This window comes from Hylobates moloch, unplaced genomic scaffold, assembly GCF_009828535.3.
Source record: "Hylobates moloch isolate HMO894 unplaced genomic scaffold, HMol_V3 SCAFFOLD_12, whole genome shotgun sequence".
In the NCBI taxonomy this organism is placed as follows: domain Eukaryota; kingdom Metazoa; phylum Chordata; class Mammalia; order Primates; family Hylobatidae; genus Hylobates; species Hylobates moloch.
In genome coordinates, this window is record NW_026652287.1 from 16,141,431 (window position 1) to 16,166,740 (window position 25,310).

Below are 25,310 nucleotides of genomic sequence, written 5' to 3' on the forward strand. Positions count from 1 at the left end.
CACTCACGCCATTGCCCGCCCCCTTTCCCGGCATTTAACCAATAGGAGGCCGCCGCTCCGTAGAGCCCAATGGTGAGGAGATCTTGCGCGACTAGCCCTTGTCGCTGCGGAGCGGAGGCGGGGCGTGGGGCGAGGTCACGTGGGGCTGCGCTCAAGGCTGCCGGGAGCCGACTGGGCCGCGGGCCGCGGGGCCGGCGCCCTCCTGGAGGGATGGGGCTGCCGGGCGCGTAGGGGCCATGCCGCCCGGGCCCCGGGCCTGCCGCGTTCCGCGCCCCGGCCGCCGCGCCCCGCGTCCGCGCCGGGATGGTGAACCTGGCGGCCATGGTGTGGCGCCGGCTTCTGCGGAAGAGGTGGGTGCTGGCCCTGGTCTTCGGGCTGTCGCTCGTCTACTTCCTCAGCAGCACCTTCAAGCAGGTCAGTGGCCGCCCTTCCCCTCCTCTCCTTCCTTTCTTCCTTCCTTCCTCCCCCTTACTTTACTTTCTCCTTCCTTCCTTACCTTCCTCCCTGTCTTCCTACCCCTTCCCTTCGTTCCTCCTTCCTTCCTTTCTTCCTACCTCTCCTTCCTTACCTTCCTCCTTCCTTCCCTTCTTCCTGCCTCCCTTCCTTCCTTCCTTACCTTCCTCCTCCTTCCTTCCTCCTCCTCTCCTTCCTCCCCCTTCCCTTTCTTCTTTCCTCCCTTTCTTCCTCCCCCTTCCCTTCCGTCTTTCTTCCTTCTCTTCCTCCTTCCCTCCTCCTCCTTTCTGTCCCTCTCTCCCTTCCTTCTTCCTTTCCTCCCTCCTTTCTTCCCTGACATCCTCTTTCCTCACTTCGTTCTTCCTTCCCTTCCTTCTTTCTTCCCTAATTCCTTCCTTTCTCCCCTTTCTCCGTTCCTTTCCTTCTTCCTCTCCTTTCTCCGTTCCTCCCTACTTCCTTCCTCCCCTTCTCCTTCCATCCTCCTTCCTTTTGTCCCTCTTTCTCCCTTCCTCCCTTCCCTTTCCTTACTTCGTTCTTCCTCCGTCCTTCCCTTTCTCCATTCCTTCCTCCTTCCTTCCCTTTCTCCATTCCTTCCTCCTTCCTTCCCTTCCTCCTCCTTTTCGTTACTCCTCGCGTTTGTCCGACCTCCCGGCTTCTGCAGCGGCGCCGCCGGGGCGTCCGGGGGTGGGGAGAGGTGCGCATTCCTGTCCTGGTCTCAGCACGGGTGAGGGACCTGCCCACCGCGTTGGTCCCTGCAGCGGGAAGGGGTTGCTAGGCCAGGGCAGAGCTGGGACTAGAACCCCGAGTTGAGGACCCTTCAGCGGTGGGGACTGCTTTTATGAACACCTCCTGCTTTTCACCTGCCCGGTCCAGAGCTAGGAGAGGGCGTGCATATGCTCGCTTCATCCTCGCGGTAGGCCTGGGAGAGGTGGGGTTCCCAGTATTACAGTGGGGGAAACCAAAACATAGGTGGCGAGGGTTGGCCAGCGCTGGCATGGGTGCCCTTCTTTTAATTTGGGGGCTCCGTGTCCTCCTGGGTGACTCAAAAGGTCCCACAGTTCCTTTTATGCTTTTTGTGCATAACTTGATTGGTAGAATTCCACCCCTCCAACACACTGCACCCCTTCATTTTTCTTCCATGTGAGAATTTCTGGGAGAAACAGCAAGGAGCTCGGATGGGGAAATCTTACCCAAAGCATTAATAAGTTTGTCTAGAAGTCCAGGTTGAGTGCTTAGTTGTGTAGAAAGGGTGGTTACACCCCAGAGTGCACCCAGGATAATGGGTTATGCTGTTGTCCTGACATGGTTATAAAAAGCTCTCCTTTTTACTCTCAAAGCTCAAGTGTGTAAATAAAATATATAAATGAATAGAACATTGATAAAACTATGTGGTCACTCTACTTTTAGTGGATTGGCAGGGGAGCTGTGAAAGGGGAAGAATAGGGAATTGTACGTGACCTGCCACGTTAGGCAAACAGGCTGAGTGTTGTAAGTCTCTTTTATTGGCCGGGATGTCTGGGCAATCATGTGAACTACCAGACTTCTATGACTTGTGTTTTCTGCCACCTCAGACACCTCCTCAACAGTCGCGTGTTGTCCCTTCTCTGTCTTGTGACCCCGAGTGGTGGTGTGCGAGTGGTGGTGTGTGCCAGGACTCCGTCCTCTGCCTTCCTCTCTATCTGACTCAGGTGATCTCTGGGCCATTGTTTAAATACTCAGGTGATCTCTGGAGGTATGCTGTTGATGCCAGTAGTTGATAACAACAGCCTAGATCTGTCCAGAAATCCCCAAATTCTTATATCCAATTGCCTAGTTGATAGCTTTTTTTTTTTCAAAATTGTTTTTATTGTGGTAAAATATGACATAAAATTTCCCACCTTTTTTTTTTTTTTTTTTTTTTTAAAGACTGAGTTTCGCTCTTTGTTGCCCAGGCTGGAGTGCAGTGGGGCGACCTCAACTCACCACAACCTCCGCCTCCTGGGTTCAAATGATCCTCCTGCCTCAGCCTTCTTGAGTAGCTGGGATTACAGGCATGCGCCTGTATTTTTAGTAGAAACGGGGTTTCTCCATGTTGGTCATGGATTTTTAGTAGAGACAGGGTTTCGCCATGTTGGCCAGGCTGTTCTCGAACTCCTGACCTCAAGTGATCCACCTGCCTCGGCCTCCCAAAGTGCTGGGATTACAGGCGTCAGCCACCACGCCCAGCCCTATCTTAACCGTTTTTAAAGTGTGCAGTTCAGTGGTATTAAATACATCCTTAACGCTCTGCGACCATCACCACCATCCATCTCCATAACTCTTGTAGAAACTGAAACTTTATATTCATTAAACAATAACTGTTCGTTTCTCCCTTCCCCCAGCCCCCGGCAACCACCCTTCTACTTTCTAGTTGATGTTGAATGTGTTCATGTTTGGACCAACAGAACTCTTGATTCTCTGCCAGCACTTGTTCCTCCCTGAGTCTTCCCAGTCTCGCTCAGTGGCATTACTGTTCACCAGGTATTCAAGCCACTTCATTCTTTTTTTCTCCTTTCACTCCCTATATCCACAATATTGGCTCTGCCTCCAGAGTGTATCCTGAATCTGCTCATTTCTTCAAAGTGTCACTGCTGTCACTCTAGGCCAAGCCACTGGCATCTCTTGTCTGGACCATTGCAGTAGCCCAGCTGCAAGTCTCTGCTTCCATTCTTGTCTTCTTCTCTTCCCAGCAGTAGGGGTGATAATCTTTAAAAAGATGGGATCATGGCACTTCCCCAGGTAAAATTCTCAGATAAAGCTCAGGATTCTCTTCCAGGATCTCTGCATGGTTGAATCTTTTTTGTCATTTCAAGTCAGACTGTTACTGTTTCAGACCATACCTGGTGACGTGGTGTAAATTACTTCAATTCTTTGCTTATAAACCTGCTTTATTTTCTTTGTGGTAGGCATCACAAACTGAACATTTCTTGTTCATTTACTTGCTTATCTGTCTTGACTTACTCTCTCTTTTAGACTATAATATTCTTGAGAACAGAGACCTTGTCTGTCTTATTCATAGACTCTCCAGCCCCTAGGATACTGCCAGCCACTTCATGGGAATCCAAATATTGATTGAACAAACAAGTGAGTCTTTTTAACTGGGATGAATGTTTCTTTTCAGTCTGGCATACTTCTGCTAACCTTTCACCTCTTGGCTCAGGTGCTATCCACTCTGTCACCTTCCCTACAACCACCTTTTCACTACCCTGACACATCATCTTCATTTTAAGATTATAGTCATGCGTCACTCAAGATTATGAAAAATGCATCTTTAGGTGATTTTGCTACATCCCTGGGCTATGTGGCATAGCCTATTGCTCCTAGGCTCTAAGCCTGTACGGCATGTGACTATACTGAATACTGTAGGTGATTGCAACACAATGGGAGGTAATTTGTGGATCTAAACAGATCTAAACATAGAAAAGGTACAGTAAAAATACTGTATAAAAGATACAAAATGGGCCGGGTGTGGTGGCTCACGCCTGTAATCCTAGCAGTTTGGGAGTCTGAGGCAGGCAGATCACTTGAGGTCAGGAGTTTGAAACCAGCCTGGCCAACATGGCAAAACCCCATCTCTACTAAAAATATAAAAATTAGCCAGGCGTGGTGGCACATGCCTGTAATCCCAGCTATGCAGGAGGCTGAGGCAGGAGAGTCGCTTGAACCTGGGAGGTGGAGGTTGCAGTGAGCCGAGATCACGCCACTGCACTCCAGCCTGGGCAACAGAGTGAGACTGTGTTTCAAAAAATATAAGAGTAAAAATAGTACACCCATAAAGAACACTTACCGTGAGTGGAGCTTGCGGGACTGGAAGTTGTTCTGGATGAGTCAGTGAGTGAGTGGTGAGTGAACGTGAAGGCCTAGCACATTACTGTGTACTACTGTCAACTGTCCACACAGGCTGCACTACATTGATCTGAAGATTTTTCTTTAATAATAAGTTGACATTTGCTTACTGTAATGTTTTTACTTTATAAACTTTAATTTTTTTTAACTTTTTGGCTGTTGTATTAACACTTAGCTGAAAACACAAACACATTGTACAGCTGTACAAAAATATTTTTCTTATTTATATCCTTATTCTATATGCTTTTTTTCCCTATTTTTCTATTTTGCTTTATTACTTTTTAAACTTCTTTGTTAAAAACTAAGATGAGGCCGGGTGCAGTGGCCCAGGCCTATAATTCCCAGCACTTTGGGAGGGCCGAGGTGGGCAGATCATGAGGTCAGGAGATCGAGACCATCCTGGCTAACACGGTGAAACCCCGTCTCTACTAAAAATATAAAAAGTTAACCAGGTATGGTGGCACATGCCTGTAGTCCCAGCTACTCGGGAGGCTGAGGCAGGAGAATCGCTTGAACCCGGGAGGCGGAGGTTGCAGTGAGCCGAGCTCGCACCAGTGCACTCCAGCGTGGGCGACAGAGAGAGACTCCGTCTCAAAAAAGAAAAAAACTAAGACGAGCACACACGTTAGCCTAGGCCTTCACAGGGTCAGGATCACCAGTATCCCTGTCTCCCCCTCCACATCCTGCCTTCTTTTGTGTCCTTCAGTGACACTTAAAACGCTTTCTTCAGATAACCTTACAAATTTATTCCCCATCTTTATCACTGTGCTGTATATTTCCCTGACTAGTGGTTGAAGATGAACATCTTACTGGTTTTGGTAATTTGACTGTTCTGCATCTGAAGTGGCCTTATCATGTCCTTTGACCATTTTACTGTTGGATGTCTCTGTCACTTTGTAGGAATTCCTTGTGCTTAGGGCTATTATTTCTTTGTGATGGCTCAGGCTGGGACTCTGATTCAGGGCCACCTGATTTTAAAGCCCACATTCTCAATTTGTAACCATCATGATAGAGGTGAAATGGGTAACATGCAGCCTTGGTTTTGCTTGCATGGTTTTTATTGTTTTCTTGTTTTGTTTTGTTTGTTTTTTGAGATAGGGTCTCACTCTGTCACCCAGGCTGGAGTGCAGTGACGCAATCTCAGGTCATCGCAACCTCCTCCTTCCAGGTTCAAGCCATTCTCCTGCTTCAGCCTCCCGAGTAGCTGGGATTACAGGCATGCACCACCACGCCCGGCTAATTTTGTATTTTTAGTAGAGACAGGGTTTTTGCCATGTTGGTCAGGCTGGTCTCGAACTCCTGACCTCAGATGATCTGCCCGCCTCGGCCTCACAAAGTACTGGGATTACAGGTGTGAGCCACTGTTCCTGGCTGGTATTTTTAAAAATGGGATTAAAAATGTATGAGATTGTATATAAATCCTTTCTTTTGGCTTCTCTTGAAATACCAGGATACTTGTCAGCACTGGGTCTATGTCTGGTCCAGCAGCAGTTGGGGAACTAACTGAGCCAAGCTGCAGTCCTTTAGATCTTGGGATCTGCTCTCCACTCAGTGACTCATTATGTCCCTGCCTGATCTCCTAGGGTAGTAGTTACCAGGGTTGTTCACAAGGAGTTGGTCATCCTCCTCTGGGCGCATGGTAGGATCGGCTCCCACCCTCTTTGAAGGAGGGTGGCTGTGTGGCCTGCGTTGGCTTATACAATGTGAACTGTCACTTACAGGCAGAAGCCGTGGTGACCATAGAGGCCATGTGCTGAGAGGGGGCCTCGTTCAGCCTGAGGGACTAGGATGAGCAGAACCCCTCGGCTTACCCATGTTAGACTTGTAGCATGAGCAGGAAACAATCTTCCGTGAAGCCACTGAGGCTTAGGGTTTTTTTTTAACTTGGTTTTGTTTATTTGTTTGTTTTTGGTACAGGGTCTTGCTCTGTCATCCAGGCTGGGGTGCAGTGGCACCATCATAGCTCTTTGCAGCCTTGAATTCCTAGGCTCAAGGGATCCTCCCACTTCAGCCTCTTGAGTAGTTGGGACTACAGGCGTGCACAACCACACCCAGCTAATTAATTCATTTATTTTTTTGGTAGATATGGGCCCTCATTATTTTTTCCAGGCTGGTGTCCAACTCCTGGGTTTAAGCAATGGCCTGGCTCAGCCTCCCAGAGTGCTGGAATCATAGGCATGAGCTACTGCACCCAGCCTTTAGTTTTTTATAATAACCTAACCCACTGGGTACCAAAATGTGGTCTGTGGACTCCAGAGGGTCCCTGAGACTCTTTCAGGGGATCTGCAAGGCCAGAATTCTTTTCGGAATAAAGACAAAATGTTATTTGCTTTTTTCACCTTGTTGACACTTTCACTGATGGTGCAGAAGTCATGGGGGGGTCAAGCCAGTACTTTAGCAAAGGTCAAAGCAGTGGCAGCAGACTGTGCTACTAGTTGTCGTATTCTTCATGGTCATACTTGTAGTTTTTTTAAAAAGTACTAGTTTCACTTAAGAATAAAGCAGTCAAAATTATTACTTTTGCTAAATTTTGATCCCCAAGTACATATCTTTTCTGTAGAATGAAATGGGAAATATGCCTAACAGTACGTTCTGCCTACAGTAATATGATGGGTGTCTTGAGGAAGGGCTTTGGCAATTGAGCTGCAAGCTTAAGTAGCCACTTTTTTTTCATGGAACACTATTTTTTCTTGAAAGAACAACTGATACACTAGTTATTTAGATTTGGGTGTTTGGTAGACATTTTCTTGAAAACGAAGTGAGCTTGTTACTTTACAGAAAACATCTGACATTATTTGCCAATGATAATATTTAAGCTTTCAAGTGAAAATTAGAATTTTGGAAAATGCGTATCTGCTATGCTTAGCTTGTAACTTTCTAACACCTAAAGATTAAATCCCTGGTGATATTAACAAATGTGATTTTTTTAGTATTGTATAATGAAAATGTGTCAATTAGAAGATCTGCATAAGATCTGTTCAATGTGCAAGACAGACTCATGGATTTGAACAGTTTATGAAAAATTCATTGATAGGGTTTCAGATGCCACATTGTGCTGAAGGAACTGGGTTTTTTGGTAAGTTTTATTGAGATATAATTCACATATCATACAGTTCACCATTTAAAGTATGTAACGCTGGTTTGTAGTATATTCACAGGCTGGGCATGATGGCTCAGCCTGTAATCCCAGCACTTTGAGAGGCTGAGACGGGTGGATTACCTGAGGTCAGGAGTTTCAGACCAGCCTGGCCAACGTGGTGAAACCTTGTTTCTACTAACAATACAAAAATTAGCTGGGTGTGGTGGCGGGCGCCTGTAATCCCAGCTACTCGGGAGGCTGAGTCAGGAGAATCACTTGAACCTGAGAGGTGGAAGTTGCATTGAGCCAAGATCCACCACTGTACTTCAGCCTGGGTGACAGCAAGACTCTGTCTCAAAAAAAAAATTAAAAAGTAAAAATAAGGCCGGGCGCGGTGGCTCACGCCTGTAATCCCAGCACTTTGGGAGGCTGAGGCGGGCGGATCATGAGGTCAGGAGATTGAGACCAGCCTGGCTAACACGGTGAAACCCCATCTCTACTAAAAATATGAAAAATTAGCCGGGCGTGGTGGCGGGCACCTGTAGTCCCAGCTACTCGGGAGGCTGAGGCAGGAGAATGGTGTGAACCTGGGAGGCGGAGCTTGCAGCGAGCCCAGATTTGTGCCACTGCACTCCAACCTGGGCGATGGAGCGAGACTCTGTCTCAATCAATCAATCAATCAATCAATCAATAAATAAATTAATTCACAAACCAGTAGTTTTAAAACATTTTCATCATCATCTTCCCCCTGCCCCTCAGTCCTAAGCAATCAGTAATCTGCTTTGTTTCTATAGTTTTGCCTATTTTAGATATTTCATATAATTGGCATTCTATAATATGTGGTCTTTTTTGATTGGCGTTTGCATTTAGCATAATGTTTTCAAAGTTCATCCATGTCCTAGCATGTATTAGCACTTCATTTTTATGTCCGAATAATATTCCATCGTGTGCATCTGTCACATTTTGTTTATTCATTCTTTGTTGAGAGACATTTGGGTTGTTTCCACCTTTTAGTTATTATGAATAATGCTGTTACAGACATTCGTTTACAAGTTTTCATGTGGACATGTTTTAATTTCTCTTGGTATATTCCTAGGAGTGGCATTACTGGGTCAGATGGTAAATCTGTGTTAAACTTTTTGAGGAACTGCACAGCTGTTTTCCAAATTGGCTGCACTGTGTGCAGTGAACTTTTAGGAACCTGCAGTTGTCAAATTCTGGTATAGTATTTAGTGTCAAGTATGCACTAGTATTATCCATAATTTTCTGCAAAAGTTATGAAAGTAGTCCTCCCTTTTCCAACTACACATTTGTGTGGAATAGATTTTCTTGGTGTATTCCAACCCAGACAATATATTGTGACAGATACTGAATATAGAGGTCGCTTCGGAGATTCAGCTGTCTTCCATTAAGGGAGACATTAAAAAGGTTTGCAGAAATACAAAAACATTGCCCCTCTCCTTACTATTTTTTTAAGTGTTTTTTCACAAAAAAACTCATGTACTGAATTCATTGTTGTTATTTTTAAATGAATAAAAGCGATCTAAAATAAACATTTTAAGGATTTATGTTTTGATTTTCAATATGGTAAGCATCAATAGCCATAACTCACATAAACCCACATATTGAGGTCTTCAGTAATTTTTAAGATTAGAAAGGGTTCCAGGACCAAAGACTTTGAGCCCCACTGTCCTGGGTGCTCCGGCAGAGGCGCTCCTGCATGCGTCTGACTTGGCCGCCCCTGCTCAGCTGGCCTCAGTTTGGGTGGTCTTCCACTCCCTAGCTGTGGGCCTTGAGGGAGTTGGGGTTCTTCCTCTGTAAAATGTAGATGATGAGATGGAGTGTACGGGTCCAGGGTGTGTACCATTGATGGAGAAGACGCCATGAACACTGTGAAGCTCCCTATGCCCCTTAGCTCCGCTGCGGTGAGACTGGAAACTCATGGAGCACATGCGGCAGCTTTTGCCTGGAGAATAGTTGATTATCCTCTCTGCTGCTTTGAATTCCTCTTTTCTTTGGTTTTCATGTTAATTAATGCTTTGAGGGATAACTTAAATTGTAGAGATGGGAGGCAGGAGAAATCAGTGATCTTGGCGGGGATGCCATTGAGGGGAGGGTTGGGAATGGTGAATGGTACCAGGTTTCTTGGGTGCATTTATTTAACAAATAACACCAACTGTGTGCCGGGCACTGTTCTGCTGGATGGCAGAGACAGAGTGGGCAAAGCAGATGACGTCTCTCCCCTCCAAGAGCCTATATTCCACTAACGGGTAAGGAGGAGAGATAGTAAATAAGCAAAGTGATTTCAGATAATGATGTATGTTACGAAGAAAACAAAACAGGATGACATGATCTAGTGGCAGGGCGGGCCTAACTATGAGAGGCATTTGACCTGAGATTAAACAAGTTCCAATCTTGGGAGTCAGAAGGGTCCTTAGAGTTCCTCTCGTGTAACCAGATGTTCTCGTATGTGTTCAAGTGACGCAGCTCCTGAGAGTCTCAGGGCTGTTTGCATAACTCCTTGAAAATATATGAACATGTTCAGCCTTAAAGGAGCTAAGTGTGTAAATTGGTGCCAAGTTAGATACTGTCTAGAGTGAAGTATATATCATATGAGAGTTGCTAATTTGGTGGGGATTTTTTTGTTTTGCACCGATTAAGACATATATATAGCAGAACGTTTGTCTCGTATTGCACAGAGTAGAGGAGGGGAACAGTTACCCATAATCTCACTAACCAGAGGCATCCACTGTTCATATTTGGGCATATTTTCTTCCTGCCATTTTTCATCCTTCTTGTTTGTGTAGTTGAGGCATACTGTTTCTTCAGTTAACATATACACATTTCCCTATCTTTAAAAGCTCTTTAGAAATAGGATTTTTATAACTAAAAATTTCCACTATCAGGCTGCATTTAACCATTTCCCAAATACTAGACATTTGTAGTACCCTCTGGCCTTTCTCCCCCTCCCCTCTTTTTTTGAGGTTCATAAGTCTCTCCTAATGACAAGAGTGCCTTATGTTTCCGTGCTTTACTGCTTACATGGGACATTTATCTCACTTGACCTGTGATAACTCCTGAAAAGTACACAGCACAGTTATGAATACAGCCCTTCTGAAGTCAGACACAAAGCAACACATTAGTAATCACAGTGTGTTTCTATAGCTCTTTACAATTAGGAAGAAAGGCCTCATGTACTTTTGGCTCCTGCTCTTTTCTTTGTACCTAATGCACCCCATGTGGACATGTGTCACAGCATCTGCAGTGCCTGATTGCACTGATGTATGGACGTACCCCTTTCTCAACAGCTCTGAGGCTCTTCGAATACAGAACCGGACTGCCGTTCATCTCTGCATCCTTAGCATTCTATAAGAACTAGATACCTTTGAATGAATTTCGAATGAAAAAAATATAAATATGAAGAAAAGCTTAAAATTGAGACAACCTAATAGGGTAGGTGAAACAGTTCAGGAAAGGTAGAAAGCTCCCTATCCTGTGAAGGAATGTCCTCAGCACCCTTTGCAAGACTGGGCCTTCAAAAAAGCAAACATTGCTAAGTCATTTCTGCCACATGCTTTCACTGGCCTTTTGGCAAGGTCTTGAATATTCATGTTTGGAAATGCATTGAAGTGCTGGGAGAATTGCTTTCCTGTTTACCAGGAATGTCATGATGTGGCAGGGGGTCCTTCTGGGATGCACTTGACCGTGAACTCTTGTTTTCTTTCAGAAGAACAACAGGATAGCATGGGAGCAATGTTAAGAGCACTTTTAACCTTGTCATAAAATCCAGTTTACTGTACTTTGACCAAGCTCTTAATAGTCTTTATGGCTATTAATTTATCTAGGGTAGCATTTGCAGCTCAGTTTAGTTTGCACATAGCTTGATGATGCAGTTAACTGATAGGGTCCCAGTAGAGCAGAAGAGTATGAATTTACAGGTAGTTAAGCAGCATGCACCTAAGTGATTTGTCCCATACTCCCAAGGCTCCTGCACTTAGCTCCTGTTCTTGCAATAACTGAGGAATACAAATGTTGTTTTTGTGTAACCTGCCCTGGTCCTGCTAGTACCAATTCTTGGGAACAAAAGGGAGGGGGCAGAATAGAAATTAAAGCTACCTTGAAAGATGGTAAATTAAAGAACAAAATCCAGTACTAGTGGGGTTGTGGTCAAATTGTAAACACTGTTATTTAAGTGCTGGTACCATTACAGATGGTAGATATAATGTGGGACATTATTTGGCACTACCTAGCATTTTACTACAAGTTATTCAAGAGAATTGTTTTAAAAGCTCCACATTTTATTGCAGTATTATCTATGATAACAAAAACCTGGGTCTAATGTTGATCTATAGAGGATGTGTTTACTAAATGATGGCACATCAACATGATGGATTATTAGATAGCCTTGAAAATGTGATTATCAAGATAATGTAGGGACTTGGAAATGTTTTACGATCCAATTAGTGTCAAGAAGAGCTGAATGCAAAACATCCTAATTTGTATAAATGTTGAGGTCAAAAGCTAGAAGTTAATATGCAAAAACAAATAGAATTTATTTAAGTTGATGGGATTATGGACAATTTTTGCTTTTAATGTTGGTAATCGTGTTTTTAAAACAATTTTTTGAATAATTATAGATTTATAGAAAGGTTCTTTTTTTTTTTTTTTTGAGACGTTGTCTCGCTCTGTCACCCAGGCTGGAGTGCAGTGGTGCAATCTCGGCTCACTGCAAGCTCCGCCTCCCGGGTTCACGCCATTCTCCTGCCTCAGCCTCCTGCGTAGCTGGGACTACAGGCACCTGCCACCATGCCCAGCTAGTTTTTTTTTGTATTTTTAGTAGAGACGGGGTTTCAGTGTGTTAGCCAGGATGATCTCGATCTCCTGACCTCATGATCCGCCCGCCTCGGCCTCCCAAAGTGCTGGGATTACAGGCGCGAGCCACAGCACCCGGCCAGAAAAGTTCTAAGTATAATAGAAAGTTCCACAGAATCTTTACTTAATTTCCTTCTGTTAATAATCCTGTTTTTAATGTTATCACTTAATTTTTAATTAAAAAGAATATTCCCAAGATGATTAAAGATAATTCTAATAACCACATATGTCCCTCCCAAGTTAATAGTCTATAGTATAGTAGTTCCCCCTTATCTGTTCTGAGACCCTCAGTGGATGCCTGAAACCGCAGCTAGTACCAAACCCTATCCATACTGTTTTTCGACCTGGTAACTGAGTGACTACTAAGTGACTAACATGGATATGCTGGATAAAGGAATGATGCACAGCCCGGGCGGGACGGAATGGGATGGCTTGAGGTTGCACCATGCTACTTAGAACAGTGCTCAATTTAAAACTTAGGAGCTGTTAACTTCTGCAGTTTTTCATTTAGTATTTTTGGACCACAGTTAACGGCGAGTAACTGTTAAACTTCAGAAAGTAAAACCATGGGTAAGAGAGACTACTGTATATCTTTCCATACCATTATCTTAGCTCTTACAAACCTATATGTGCATATTATCATAATTATTATCATAATATGTGTGATAGGCACATTATTCTGCAACTTGCTTTTTCCCTGGATAATACACTATAGTCATGCAGTGGTCTGCAACCCTGTCTATGTATTAAAATCATCTAGGTATTTTAAAAATACTGATTCCCAGGTCTCCACAGATTTTTCCTGCCCATAGGTGGGCTTAGGAATCAGAATTTGTTTTTATGCTCCCTACATTAATCTAATGTGCAAAAGTCAGGTTGTAGAGCTGCTACTCTAGTTAAATAGCTATCAGTCGTATCTAAGTTTGGTTGTAACAGTATTGTTATACCAGCGTTCATTCAGTCATTTCTCTGTTATTGGGGTTTCAGGGGTTTTGTTTGTTTGTTTGTTTTTGAGATAGAGTTTTGCTCTTGTCGCCCAGGCTGGAGTACAGTGGTGTGATCTCGGCTCACTGAAACCTTTACCTTCTGGGTTCATACAATTCTACCACCACGCCCAGCTAATTTTTGTATTTTTAGTAGAGATGGGGTTTCACTGTCTTGGCCAGCCTGGTCTTGAACTCCTGACCTTAGGTGATCCACCGGCCTCGGCCTCCCAAAGTACTGGGATTACAGGCGTGAGCCACCACGCCCAGCAGGTTTCAGGTTTTTTATACCATCAAAACGATCATGTAGTAAACATCCCTGTATTTCCCTATACATTGGTGTTTTCCATAGCACAGACCTGAGTTTCCTGGGCCAAAGTGTATGTAGATAAATATTTTTAAAATACGAATAGATCTTCCCAGATTACTTTCCTAGATAAATTTTAGTAATGATAAAGATCTTTACCATTTTTTAAGTATATAAGCTTCTTCATCAAATTTTCAAGATTAGTCCCTTTTGCTTAAAAAGCGACACATGGCAGGTTATTTTTAAAGGTAAAAGCCACAGAACTCTGTTAGAATAGTGAATGTTTCAAGTCCATAAAAAGCCTTTGGGAGGGAGTCCTATCATTGTTTTGTTATCCAGTAGTCCACTGAAGCATTCAGAAGAGGCCATCTCAAGCTAGCTTGTTTTCTAGCACTTAGGCAGCTTCCTCCTTAGTTTTTTTTTTAACAGTATAGAAAAGATTATAACAGTATAGAAAACAGTATAGAAAAGGCAGTTTTGAAAGCTGGCTCCTGTGGGACGTACCTTCAAGGCCAGAAGAGATGATCTTCAACTCTTGACTCCAGGGCAACTCTTCCAATTGCTTGTCCGGGTAGAGGGCCGGCCGGCCTGGGTGTGTTCCATAGCAGGTTACATACTCAGTGGTCCTTCACAGAAGAAATTCGCAAGTTGACATGCTTCATTTTGCTCCTAAAATCAACCCCCTAATTCACATTTTCCCAAACGTCTTCCACCAAAGTACCTCTAACTGCAAATGAAAGGGATTTTGTGCTCTAGATGTCTGAGATGAGAGTCACAAAAGTTTCTTCTGCTCTTTAAAAAGTGTATTCACATTTTAAGTTCTGTTCCACAATGTATTTGTTTTAATATGAAAAATATTTTAAATTACTTGCCATCAGAAAGAAAAAGTCCAAAACTTTTCCTCTCCAATTTTTTCATAAAATTAACAATTTTATACACATTTATGAAGCACACGTCATCCAGGAGCCACACATGTAAGTATGCCAGTTTCGAAGCATAGCGCTAGCTTATTACTTTTTCCTATAGGTTTATTTTATGACTTTGGCTCAGGCTTTGCTTATACCAGGAGAGTGCAGATTCCAGTAGTGTAAGCCTTTTATAGTATTTCTGTCCTCTTACTGTAGTTTCTATGAAAAACTGGTGAAATTGTAAGAAAGGATACTGGATACTTAACCTTCTCACTTATGGTTTCTTTGCAGGAGGAGAGGGCAGTGAGAGATAGGAATCTCCTCCAGGTTCATGACCATAATCAGCCCATCCCGTGGAAAGTGCAGTTTAACTTGGGCAATAGCAGTCGTCCGAGCAATCAGTGCCGCAACTCCATTCAAGGGAAGCACCTCATCACGGATGAACTCGGTGAGGCTGGCTTCCCTTCCTCTCCAGGTGGTCAGGAGCGTAGACTGGTTGGGCCATTCATAGGGTTTTTGTTTTAATAGAGATTCCTCTGCAACGCATTTTCCCTCCTTGCTCATTTTCAACATTCCCCAGGTTTTTGTCTTCTACACCCCACTCATCATTCAAGGTTCCCTTCAACATTGGAGAAGCTTGTTTTGATAACTCTAACTCTTAAAAGTTCCTTCTGCCTACAACTTACAGCATGAGCACTATGTCATGCATCAGTCCCCAGGCCCCTTCTGACAGTCTCTCCCCAGCCTCACTATTTCCCCATCTTGCCAATCGTTTTTTCTCATCTCGAGGGTGAACTCTAGGATGAGGTCAGTTTTCCTTCTTGGTAACCTGAGTAAAATTCACATTGTGTTGACACTCAAGAAGTGTACTTGTTGACTGACCAGAATGCATTCCCAACTCAGCAGTGATGCCAGTGACAAGCTATATTTTTAAGATCACATTGAAAAAGCAAATCATACTGAAAATAATGTGGGTTTTGTTTTTTAATAAGCAGAGTGAAGTTTAGCAAAAGGAAGTTACTTCCACAAGATGACATAGTCAGTAGGCAGACATTGACTTGGAGTTCAGGGCTTCTTATAGGATGTGTGACATTCAGTGAGAAAACATGAAATCTTACACTCTCACTTTAATGTTTTAGCGCTAGGTTGTGAGCACAGTTTGTCATCTTTTATCATAGCTAGTGAAAGAATATTCTTTTGATTAATTTGGGTGAGACAGAGACTCTCGGACTCTTTGAGTAAAAAATTCCAGGAATGAATGAATGAATCAATCAATTAATAAAAATCCAAGAGCTATAGGTTTTATTTTTCTCCATGAATATGGGTGAAGTAGTTTAGTAAAGAAAGCATGTAAGAACTTATGCCTCTTAGCAAGTAGATGCCGCTGTGAATATTGCCGGGGTAACACGTTATTAAATAAGATCATTTGCATTTACAAACTTTTCAAAGGCTGGAAGTTAATTTTCAAGGCAATAGCAACACAGTATGAGGTTGTGATCTTACAGGACTCCTTGTTGGAGATAACGTTTTAGTTAGTAGATGTCTGATACAAGATGAGAGTTCTTGATGAGCTTGCTTTCACGAAGCTAGAAAGAGCTGCATTTCAAGGCTGAATACTGTAAGTTGGCAGTGGGGGAAAAAAAGGATGCCTGAGATGCTGACACTTACAAGATGAAGAGTAAAGGGCAGAAAGAGAATTTCAACTGGCAGAGTTTAGGTCACATTATATAGAGTTGCTATATGTTTATAATTTTGAGCAGAATTTTGAGGAAAATGCTAACTTATTTACATTTTGTATTTGTTTCTAGTCCCTGTAAAGAAAATGGGTAGAAATAGGAAGAATCCCAAGAAACATTTACTATAGCATTAGAATCATCCTGTCTTAATTTAGAAGACAGAATAACATAAACAACTACCACAAAAGGCACCGATTCCCAAGTATCTGGAACCCGGTTCTCTATAGACCTCATTTGCCCAAGTCTTAAGTGAGGGCCCTTTTAGTTTCTTCATTACTGTTGTTCTACTGGTGCCTCCTGCTTTTGAACAGACTTTGTTTTCTAAAGTAGTTTCTGAAAACAACCTTATACTTCAGCAAGTCTCCTTCTCTGAGGATGAAGAAGCTGGGGCATTTGGAATGCAGCGATGTGGGGAGCAGCTGCTCTGCACCTGTGGGCCTGAATGTGCACCTGGGAGCTCATGTGTGCACCTGGGATTTTCCTCCGGGCCAGCGGTGGCCCTTATGGACCTTTGCTTACATTTTTCTATCCCATTCCCAGAAGGATGTAGAGAAATGTCTGTTCAGCAGCTCTGAACAATACATTAGCTTTTGTAAGGAGATTTTTTTCTCTAAAGTTGGGCATGAATGGGCTGCGTTGGAGGGGGATGTGTATATAGATGATGAGATTTATAAGAAGTTGAGGGGGGTGGATTAGGAGGTTTTTTCTTTCTTGAGTATTGGAGAACTGCATTCCCAAAGGCCAAGGGGCGATTGAGTCCATGGCATGTACACCTACAAATCAGTTTGTAAGGGTTAGATGTGAATATTTCTATTTTTATAATCCTCCACATTACTCAGTAAGCAGCAAGCATCTGAAAGATATTTGTAAAGAGTGGTTTGTTTGTTAAATCTAGAAGGACCTCACTTTTGTGAATCAGTGCCTCGGTTTTTTCTGTTTTAAACTTTTTGTTCAAAAAAGAATGACATTTTTCTTCAGGCACAGATGAGACGTTGGCTTGCGTAGGTTAGAATAGGAGAACGTAGCTGTAGCTTGACCTGGTGATGAAATCAAACATGTGCCAGCCGACTAGACAGTAGGTGTAGGTAGGTTCTGACGTGTAGCCTGGCGATAACAGGGGCGTGCCTGCTTCCTGGAAACGACTGCCTGGGGAAGGCAAGCCCCACTCACATTATGTCCAGTTTCCAGCCCTTCGGTGCTTAGGATGATGCCCCAGACTCCAGCTTCTGTCTCTGTGTACTTTCACTGCTGCTTCATGGTCATCCCTGGTAGGGAGGTGGCAAGGCAGCTGGTTTTATGCTAAGGTTGGTCTCTGACTTTCAGGCTACGTTTGCGAGAGGAAGGATTTGCTGGTAAATGGCTGCTGTAACGTCAACGTCCCTAGCACGAAGCAGTACTGCTGTGATGGCTGCTGGCCCAACGGCTGCTGCAGCGCCTATGAGTACTGTGTCTCCTGCTGCCTGCAGCCCAACAAGGTATGGGGAGTTGCTCCTGGTTCTGCGGCTCCTTTTTTCTTTTGGCCTTTGTTTTATGATGAGCATTAGGCTCTTCATGTGAGGTTCCTCTGAAAATAAAACTTAGAAAGGAACTTTGTAGGTGTCAGAAATTGCTGCACAATAGCTTTTATCTAAGGAAAGGAGGTGGTTCCCAGTTGCTTGAATGGTTCTTTTGCAGAATGGACCATTGTATTGCTAATCACATATCTAATGAATAAGATACCCAGGGTGCTTTGGCATGCACGTGTGTGCACGCATGTGTCCTTTCCCCTCCCTCCTTTTCTCCTCCTCTTCCCCCCTTCCCTGTATCAGCATTCTCTTAGTTTAGGAGAGATAGCCAAGGTCACCTTGTGCTGGCTTAGGTAATTTATTACAGGCACTAACTTTTGTTTCCATAGCAACTTCTCCTGGAGCGCTTCCTCAACCGGGCAGCTGTGGCATTCCAGAACCTCTTCATGGCAGTTGAAGATCACTTTGAGTTGTGCCTGGCCAAATGCAGGACCTCATCCCAGGTCAGAAGCTGTGATGTCTCTAGCTGTGGGATGGCAGCTGATGGGTTAGAAGGAAACTAGAAAATACATACTGTCGATCCTTTTGGTGGGGTGGTAATGGAGAAGAGACTCAAATGAAGCCGTGTCATGCTTTGTTTGGTGTGATGATAGTATTTAAAATGTCAACGTGAGATTTATACAAGTTAGGGGGGGTGAAGCATTTATATTAATCAAGGTCTAATCAACTGGCATCTCTTCTATGTGGTTGGTACATTTGTTCCTTAAGTGGAAGCTTAAAATTATTTTTAAGTCTGGTGGAGCCCTAATAGTCCAGCTCCTAAGAGAAGGTCCTCCTCCTTGTCTTTGAAATTTGATTAAGGCTTTCCAGTAACCACTTGTTTAGAGTAAGTAGCAATTTGTTCTGGGATGGAGTCGCTGTTTATTTTAGGATTCAAGGGGATGAGGCAGGTGAATGTTTAAAAATACATGAAGAAATCTGTAGGCTGTCAGGCTCTCAATACATATTAGCATGCTGTCATTAAATGCTTCGCTCTTTGGGCATTAAATATTATTGCACCTGCTGCCGAAAGCATCTGAAAGTCTTTTGCCTTTTCATCACTGTCTCCTCGGCTCTCAGCTATTGTGGTTGGGCAGTTGTCGTAGCTCTCTTTGTAAAATCACCAGACATGTTTATTATACAAGCACACTTCTTCTGGCTCCTATTCATGGTGTCTCTAAGATTTTACTGGCTTCGTCTGAGATAACGGACTCATTTGTCATTCTCCAAAGCTCTTGTACCCTTTGCCAGGTTTCTGTAGTCCACCTTTGGATTTTATGCCCCTTCTCATGTCTCTGGTTTGTTCTGCAAGCATTCAGTATCACTGGGTAAATGTTTCAGGGATTATAATGAGCATTTGAAAACATTAAGAAATTCCTGATGGTCTTGTTTTCCTTGAAGAGCTTTCCACTTGAATGAGCTTTAAAGGAAATGAGGAGGAAGGCTGAACACGTGACTCATTTTGATTCAGATTCCCTCTCATTCTGAGAAACGCTAGAAAAGGCGAAGTATTTTCTTTCCTTCACTGATAAAACACAGGAATTATTTCCAGTCTTCAGTGAAGCTACTATACTTTTGGACTTGGTCTTTTTACCATAAAAAGATTTCCCAATTGCCATTTGATTTGTTTTGATAAAAGTATCCCAAGAAAGAGAAGATTTGGCTATATGTCTGTTAAATTGGATGAATATTTACAAGTTTGTTGCTTAGCATTGGTCTTGGACTAATTAATGAATTCTAGACTAGCCAGAAACCCAAGTTGCTTGTATGAAAACAAATTGCTGAAAAATTAGCCATCAGGAATGATTGTCTGCTTTAAATCACACTTCCAATTTGCTTAGCCAAATGAGGCTTGCATGGTATTGTAGGATTTGGCTCGTGCACCAAATTTTTAGGTACATAAACTTTATGAAAGCAATTTAAAGTGCATCTCCTTAATGTCTCTGCAGGGTTCCTTACGGGAACTGAGTGAAGCACAGGATCAGGTGCAAAACACCCATTGGATCTTAGATTGTTTCAAGTAATTTGAGAAAAAGTAGTTGTCTTGAGTCACCAGGTCACAGCAAAGTTATTTAAAAACTCACTGGTGTACATAAAAAGAAACAGTCCCACAGTGATATTATGTCCATGTTCATGCTCTTCATTGGCATTCTGGATTGAGCATTCTTCTTTGTTCCAGAAAGTGCCTTGGAGCCTTTAGTGACATTTGGAGATGGACTCGGCCAGCCCCCTGCAGGGAGAGTCTGACAGTCCCGATCCACTCTCACTCTTCCGAGAGGGAGGTGTGTGAAGCTGTGCTCGCTCTCACCGTGCTCTTATCTTCCTTTTGTCAACAGAGCGTGCAGCATGAGAACACCTACCGGGACCCCATAGCGAAGTATTGCTATGGAGAAAGCCCGCCCGAGCTCTTCCCTGCTTGACGGGTGCAGCGGACTTGCTCCAGCCTGGGTGAGGAGACCCCGCCGAAGAACTTGCCTCCTGGGACCCAGCTTCAGCCAAAGGGCCAGGCTGCAGGAAGAAGACAAAGGCAGCGCGAGGAAACCTTGGCTTTGACCACTTCTTGTGTTGTCATCTTTGGCTTCGCTCACCACCCGGGCTTACCAGATGGAACTCTTCTGTAAAGCAGCTTGGCCCCTCCAGCCAGTCCCATTCGGGAAAGATGAAACCGGAGGCCGGGCTCGCGGTGGTGGTGGAATTCTTGGATGACTTAGCCCTGGGACCCGCACAGGGACCTGTGACTTGTGTTCGTCGGGGGCCGGTGTTACTTCCAGTTTTGATCCAGGCCCTTTCACTGTAAAATTATTTATTGGATTCCTTTGGAGTAATGGGAACATTCTAATGTTTTATGTAGGAAAATGCCTTGCCATTCTAGTTGAATATGTTCAAGGAAATTATTTTTGTTGTTGTTCTGTGTTCTCGAGTTTTAGGAGTTAAATCATTCTTCCACCCAGATAAAACATTTTCTCTTTTAGGACGTGAATATTCTCTCTAGGCAGTTATTTTTGTTTGTATTTCGACTGTATCAAGCATAGGCCCTGAACATGACCTGTTAGCCATATCCTGACGTGTAAAATTATCTAAAAACTCAGACACTCTTCCATTCTAATCTAACTGCAAGATTTCTAACAGTGGGCACCGTGTGCCTGCCCTCAGGTTATTTTCCAGTGGCAGTCAAATGTGCTCATATACCCTATGGAGAGCACTGTTTTAGCAGAAATCTAATTTCTCTTCCTGGAGGAATTTGTTCTCATTTCTTTTGCCACTTAAAATTAACTGTGGGCTACTCAGCCAGGGACAGTGGGAGCCTCAGGAAGGTCAGAGGCAACCTCCTCCCCTGTTCTGTCAATAGAAACCCAATGTTGAGGCAATTCCTAAACAGATGCACCTCACAGCTTGCTGTATGTGTTTATTCTTTATTGCTTTCAGCTTTGGGGCTGTAACAGGTACAAATATTTGGTTTCCCTATGATTTATAGAGAAGAAGAAGAAACCCAGCTTTCTATCAGAGCACTGCAAGAGAAGAGTCTTACACCTGCCCTCAGTGGGAGATGAGAATGGTCATTATGACTTAGAGAATGCTACACATGTAGGTTGCTGTTGTGTCCTGAATCCACAGGCATAAAGCACTCCCCATTTTTCCTACTGTAACACAGATTCTCTGGCTCAAGGTCTAGAATATTTGATCCTAAGATCAAGACATTATGCCCTTCGAATAGTACTGCTCTTTGGTTTCAGGAGTCACATGAACACACAACTCTCCTATATTCCTTCCGGAACCTCAGGATTGAGCAAGGTCTTTGTAATTTTTTTGGTTCACATTATTGACCTGGGAGCAAGGTGCTAATTCTGTGGTCAGTATTCAACGTTTTTTTTCAGTGGAGCTTCTTCTTTGGGCCATATTTGCCTTCCAGTACATTCCTGCAATATGTAGTGGTGATTTTCCTTAACTTCCTCCTACTACCTCTTATACTCATCTCCCAAAATTATTTGCCTCCCTTAAATAAGTTTTCCTAGAGGGTAAGCTGGTCAGGCAATTTTAAAAATATTAGATCCCAAGAAATCTATTCCGTTTGCATTGGACTTCTCCGATTCCATGTGTTTGCAGCAGGACTACATCGAACTCTGATGTGACGGATTGTGGCATGTCTGCATGTCTCATCCATCTATTGTTTTTGGTAACTCAGTTTGGAATTTCAGTGTCTGTCTTCCCTGGGTTGACATTGGAATCAGCCTCTCCTTTGAGCTTATTTTAACTCTTGAGCAACATAACATAGATTTAATGTGAACAGTTTATACCAAAGGGCAGCCTGTGCCTATTTACGGATCCTCTCTGACTTTGTACTTGAAGAGTGCATTTTACATTTCCAGTGTTTTCACAAACAGGAACCCCAACCTTACGATGGAGAATTAAGCTTGCTTGTATTTCCACTTTGTGGATGAGGAAATACGAGAGGTGGAGTAACTTCCTGGGTCCCCACTGAGATTTAGTGACAGATCCCAAACAAGAACTTCATCTCTGACTCTAGGTCTAGTCCTCTTCCCACTGTCTCTTGCCAGCTCCAGCCCTGACACTGTGGGTGTCTCCCCTGAGAGCAGATACATTTCAATTGTCCAGGCCAAAAGAGGGGCGAGGCGGCATAAACACCCAAATTAGGTGGAGGATCCAAAGGTCATTTTCATTTGGCTGTGGAATATGTTTTTTGTACTTCAGTCAGCTAGGGGTGTGTTCACTGTTTTTGGAAATTCACAGCGCTTGAGCTTCCATAATGAAGCTGGGCTGCAGAGCACCTGGCACGTGCTCCAGGCTCCCAGCTCCCAGCCTAGGACCTCTCCCTGCCCTCCACTCTGGTTGGTTTGTGGTTCCCTCGACCGAGGGTTTCTAGAATCAGGGACCTTGTCTAAGTTTTGTTTGCCCAGAGCCCAACAAAGTGTGTGATACACATTGGGAGTTTAGGAGATCACAAAAGGGATGAAAACACCTTTAGAAAAAATTTCATTGGTGGGGCGCGGTGGCTTATGCCTGTAATCCCAGCACTTTGGGAGGCCGAGGCGGGTGGATCACCTGAAGGCAGGAGTTCAGACCAGCCTGACCAATACGGTGAAACCCCATCTATACTAAAAATACAAAAATTAGCCGGGTGTGGGGGCGTGTGCTTGTAGTCGTGAGACTGTCTCAAAAAAAAAGAAAAAAATGTTATCAATAAGTGAGTGTTTTCGGCTCAAGGGAATTGAGTCATACGGCGCATCTCCCCCAGTTCTGCATCTTATTTGCTGCGCTTGCTGGAGTTGTAAAGATGGGTCCACACAAGAGACTGTGAAAAGGGCCCTGAGACAAGCAAGGACAAAAGAGGGAGGGAAATACCTTCCACAGGGCCTGGGATCTGGCAATGCTAGAGCTTTTTTTTTTTTTTTTTTTTTTTCGAGATGGAGTCTTGCTCTGTCGCCCAGGCTGGAGTGCAATGGCGTGATCTCAGCTCACTGCAACCTCCGCCTCCTGGGTTCAAGCAATTCTCCTGCCTCAGCCTCTTGAGTAGCTGGGATCACAGGCGTACACCACCACACCCAGCTAAGTTTTTGTACTTTCAGTAGAGACGGGGTTTCACCATGTTGACCAGGCTGGTCACGGACTCCTGACCTCAGATGATCTGCCCGCCTCAGCCTCTGAAAGTGCTGGGATTACAGGCGTGAGCCACTGCGCCCGGTGTGGAGCTGCTCTTGATGGGTGAGCTCCACAGCTTTTGCAGAAGCAGAGGATATGACTTGAGAGCAGTGCTGTAACCTCTCAGCATGTCCCCAAGCCCAACTGGGGCCTCCTGGAGATGCCTCAGTCGGCGTTGGCCCCAAGGGAATCGTGGGGAACAGTTGCACAATTTGCAAGTTTCTGAGTGCAGCTTTTCCCATCCTTGGGATCTGCAGATAAGTTGTAAATGTAGGGAGGTACTGCTTATTGGATATACTTTTCATAGATAGGACAGAATTCTTTTGGGACTCTAGAGTTGGGAACTACCACTTCCTAGCGGCGAGGCTGAGGCAGTCTTCCTCCTCTGTGGCTCAGGCCCTTCATCTGTGAAATGGGGTCACAGCATCTGCCTCTCAGGGTGGCTGTGAGGTGTCGATCTGAGCAAGGCCTGAGGCTTGGCAAGAAGTCAATGTCTGCAACTCAGCGGGGAGCAATGGCAGGGGCAGTCAGGGGTGGGGTCGGCTCGGATAGGGGTGAGTGGGCTCCTGAGCGTGGAAGAGTAGGAATTGCAGAGCTCTTGTTACTATTGTTACTGTTTTTAAAGAGAACTCATGCTAAAGATACGATATTTCAGATAATTCAGGAGCACGTAAGGATGAAACTTAGGATAACCTAAAATCACACAACCTAGAGATAAATGCGTTTTTGTCTTCCCCCATTTTCTAGGCAAAAATGAAAGCACTTTGTCCTCTTGAAAAACAATGCCCTAATGAATATCCTGTGTAACATAGAGGCCTATGTAATGCATTTGCGTGGCCACATGGTGTCAATTTCATGGATATACAATAATATTATTAATTCCCTGCTGAGGACATTAACTGGTTTCCAAGGCTGCTTGTTGTTTTTGCTACTACAAATAATGCATTGATGATAAATACTTTTACATACATGGTTGTATGTTTATCTGAACTATTTTCACCAATATATTCACCTAGTGTGTATGGGAGTTTCCATTTTTGTCATACCCCTGATAACCCTGTGATATTATTTTTAAACATTTTGCTAATGGATCTCAGTGTTCTCATTTGAATGTATTTAATTTCTAGCAGAATGAGCCCCATTCCTTGTTTTGATTGGCCACTTATCGTGTACATATGGTGAAATGCCTATTCGTGACTTAGCCAATGTTTTCTTTTTCTTACTGATTACTACAGTACATTTTTAAATGAAAGCAGCCTTTGTCCCCTTCTCTTGTTTTTCAGCCCTGTGTTAGAAACAACTAAGCTCACATATTCACAAACCAACTTTTCCAGTTCATCTAGGGTAGTGGTGCTCAACTAGGGGCAATTTTGCGCCCCCCAGGGAACATTTGGCAATGTCTGGAGACATTTTTGTCACAGCTGGGGAGGAGGGCAGTACTGTGGGCACTCGTGGAGGGAGGCCAAGATGATGCCCAACATCGTGCTGTACCCGGGACAGCCCCGATGACACGGAATTACCTGGCTGGAAGTGTGAGCCGGGTGGAGGGAGGGAAGCCCTGCTCTGGGGTCACATCTCCAACAGAGGAGCTCCTGGTAGCTGAGTGCTGACTTCATTATTTCCCTGCCCTTGCTTTCTACCCTGCTGAAGTGCTGCTGATTAAATTACCCTGAAATCCCCACAGGACACGTTACTTCCTCACAGGTCTCTACCAGCCCAGCACTGCCTCAAGGAATGGCATTATTCCTTTGCCACTGTGTCCTCACCGCACTCTTGGACTCCACCAAATGTAGACACCTTCTTGTCTGCAGAAGGATCTGGAGGGGTAGAATGCCTCCCCTCTACGATGGATTGGCTCTCCCCAGCACCTGGCCAGCAGTTCTTTGAATGGAGTGGCTTTGGAGGT

At 44.0% G+C, this 25,310-nt stretch overlaps 1 protein-coding gene across 4 annotated transcripts; it reads left to right on the forward strand.

Moving 5' to 3' along the window:
* The first annotated feature begins 129 nt into the window (after positions 1 to 129).
* Positions 130 to 24,656, forward strand: SPRING1 (SREBF pathway regulator in golgi 1). Of its 4 annotated transcripts, none has more exons than XM_032168584.2 (5): positions 186 to 414; positions 14,758 to 14,914; positions 17,526 to 17,677; positions 18,097 to 18,210; positions 20,083 to 24,656. In XM_032168584.2, exons 1-5 carry the CDS (start codon positions 304 to 306, stop codon positions 20,164 to 20,166), a joined length of 618 nt encoding a protein of 205 aa, XP_032024475.1. In that variant the 5' UTR covers positions 186 to 303; the 3' UTR covers positions 20,167 to 24,656. The 4 variants fall into 4 exon arrangements, with proteins under 4 accessions (XP_032024476.1, XP_032024477.1, XP_032024475.1 ...); XM_058425637.1 differs by lacking the exon at positions 186 to 414 and adding an exon at positions 10,799 to 10,849; XM_032168585.2 differs by lacking the exon at positions 14,758 to 14,914 and having other exon boundaries at positions 130 to 414.
* Positions 24,657 to 25,310: the final 654 nt, after the last annotated feature.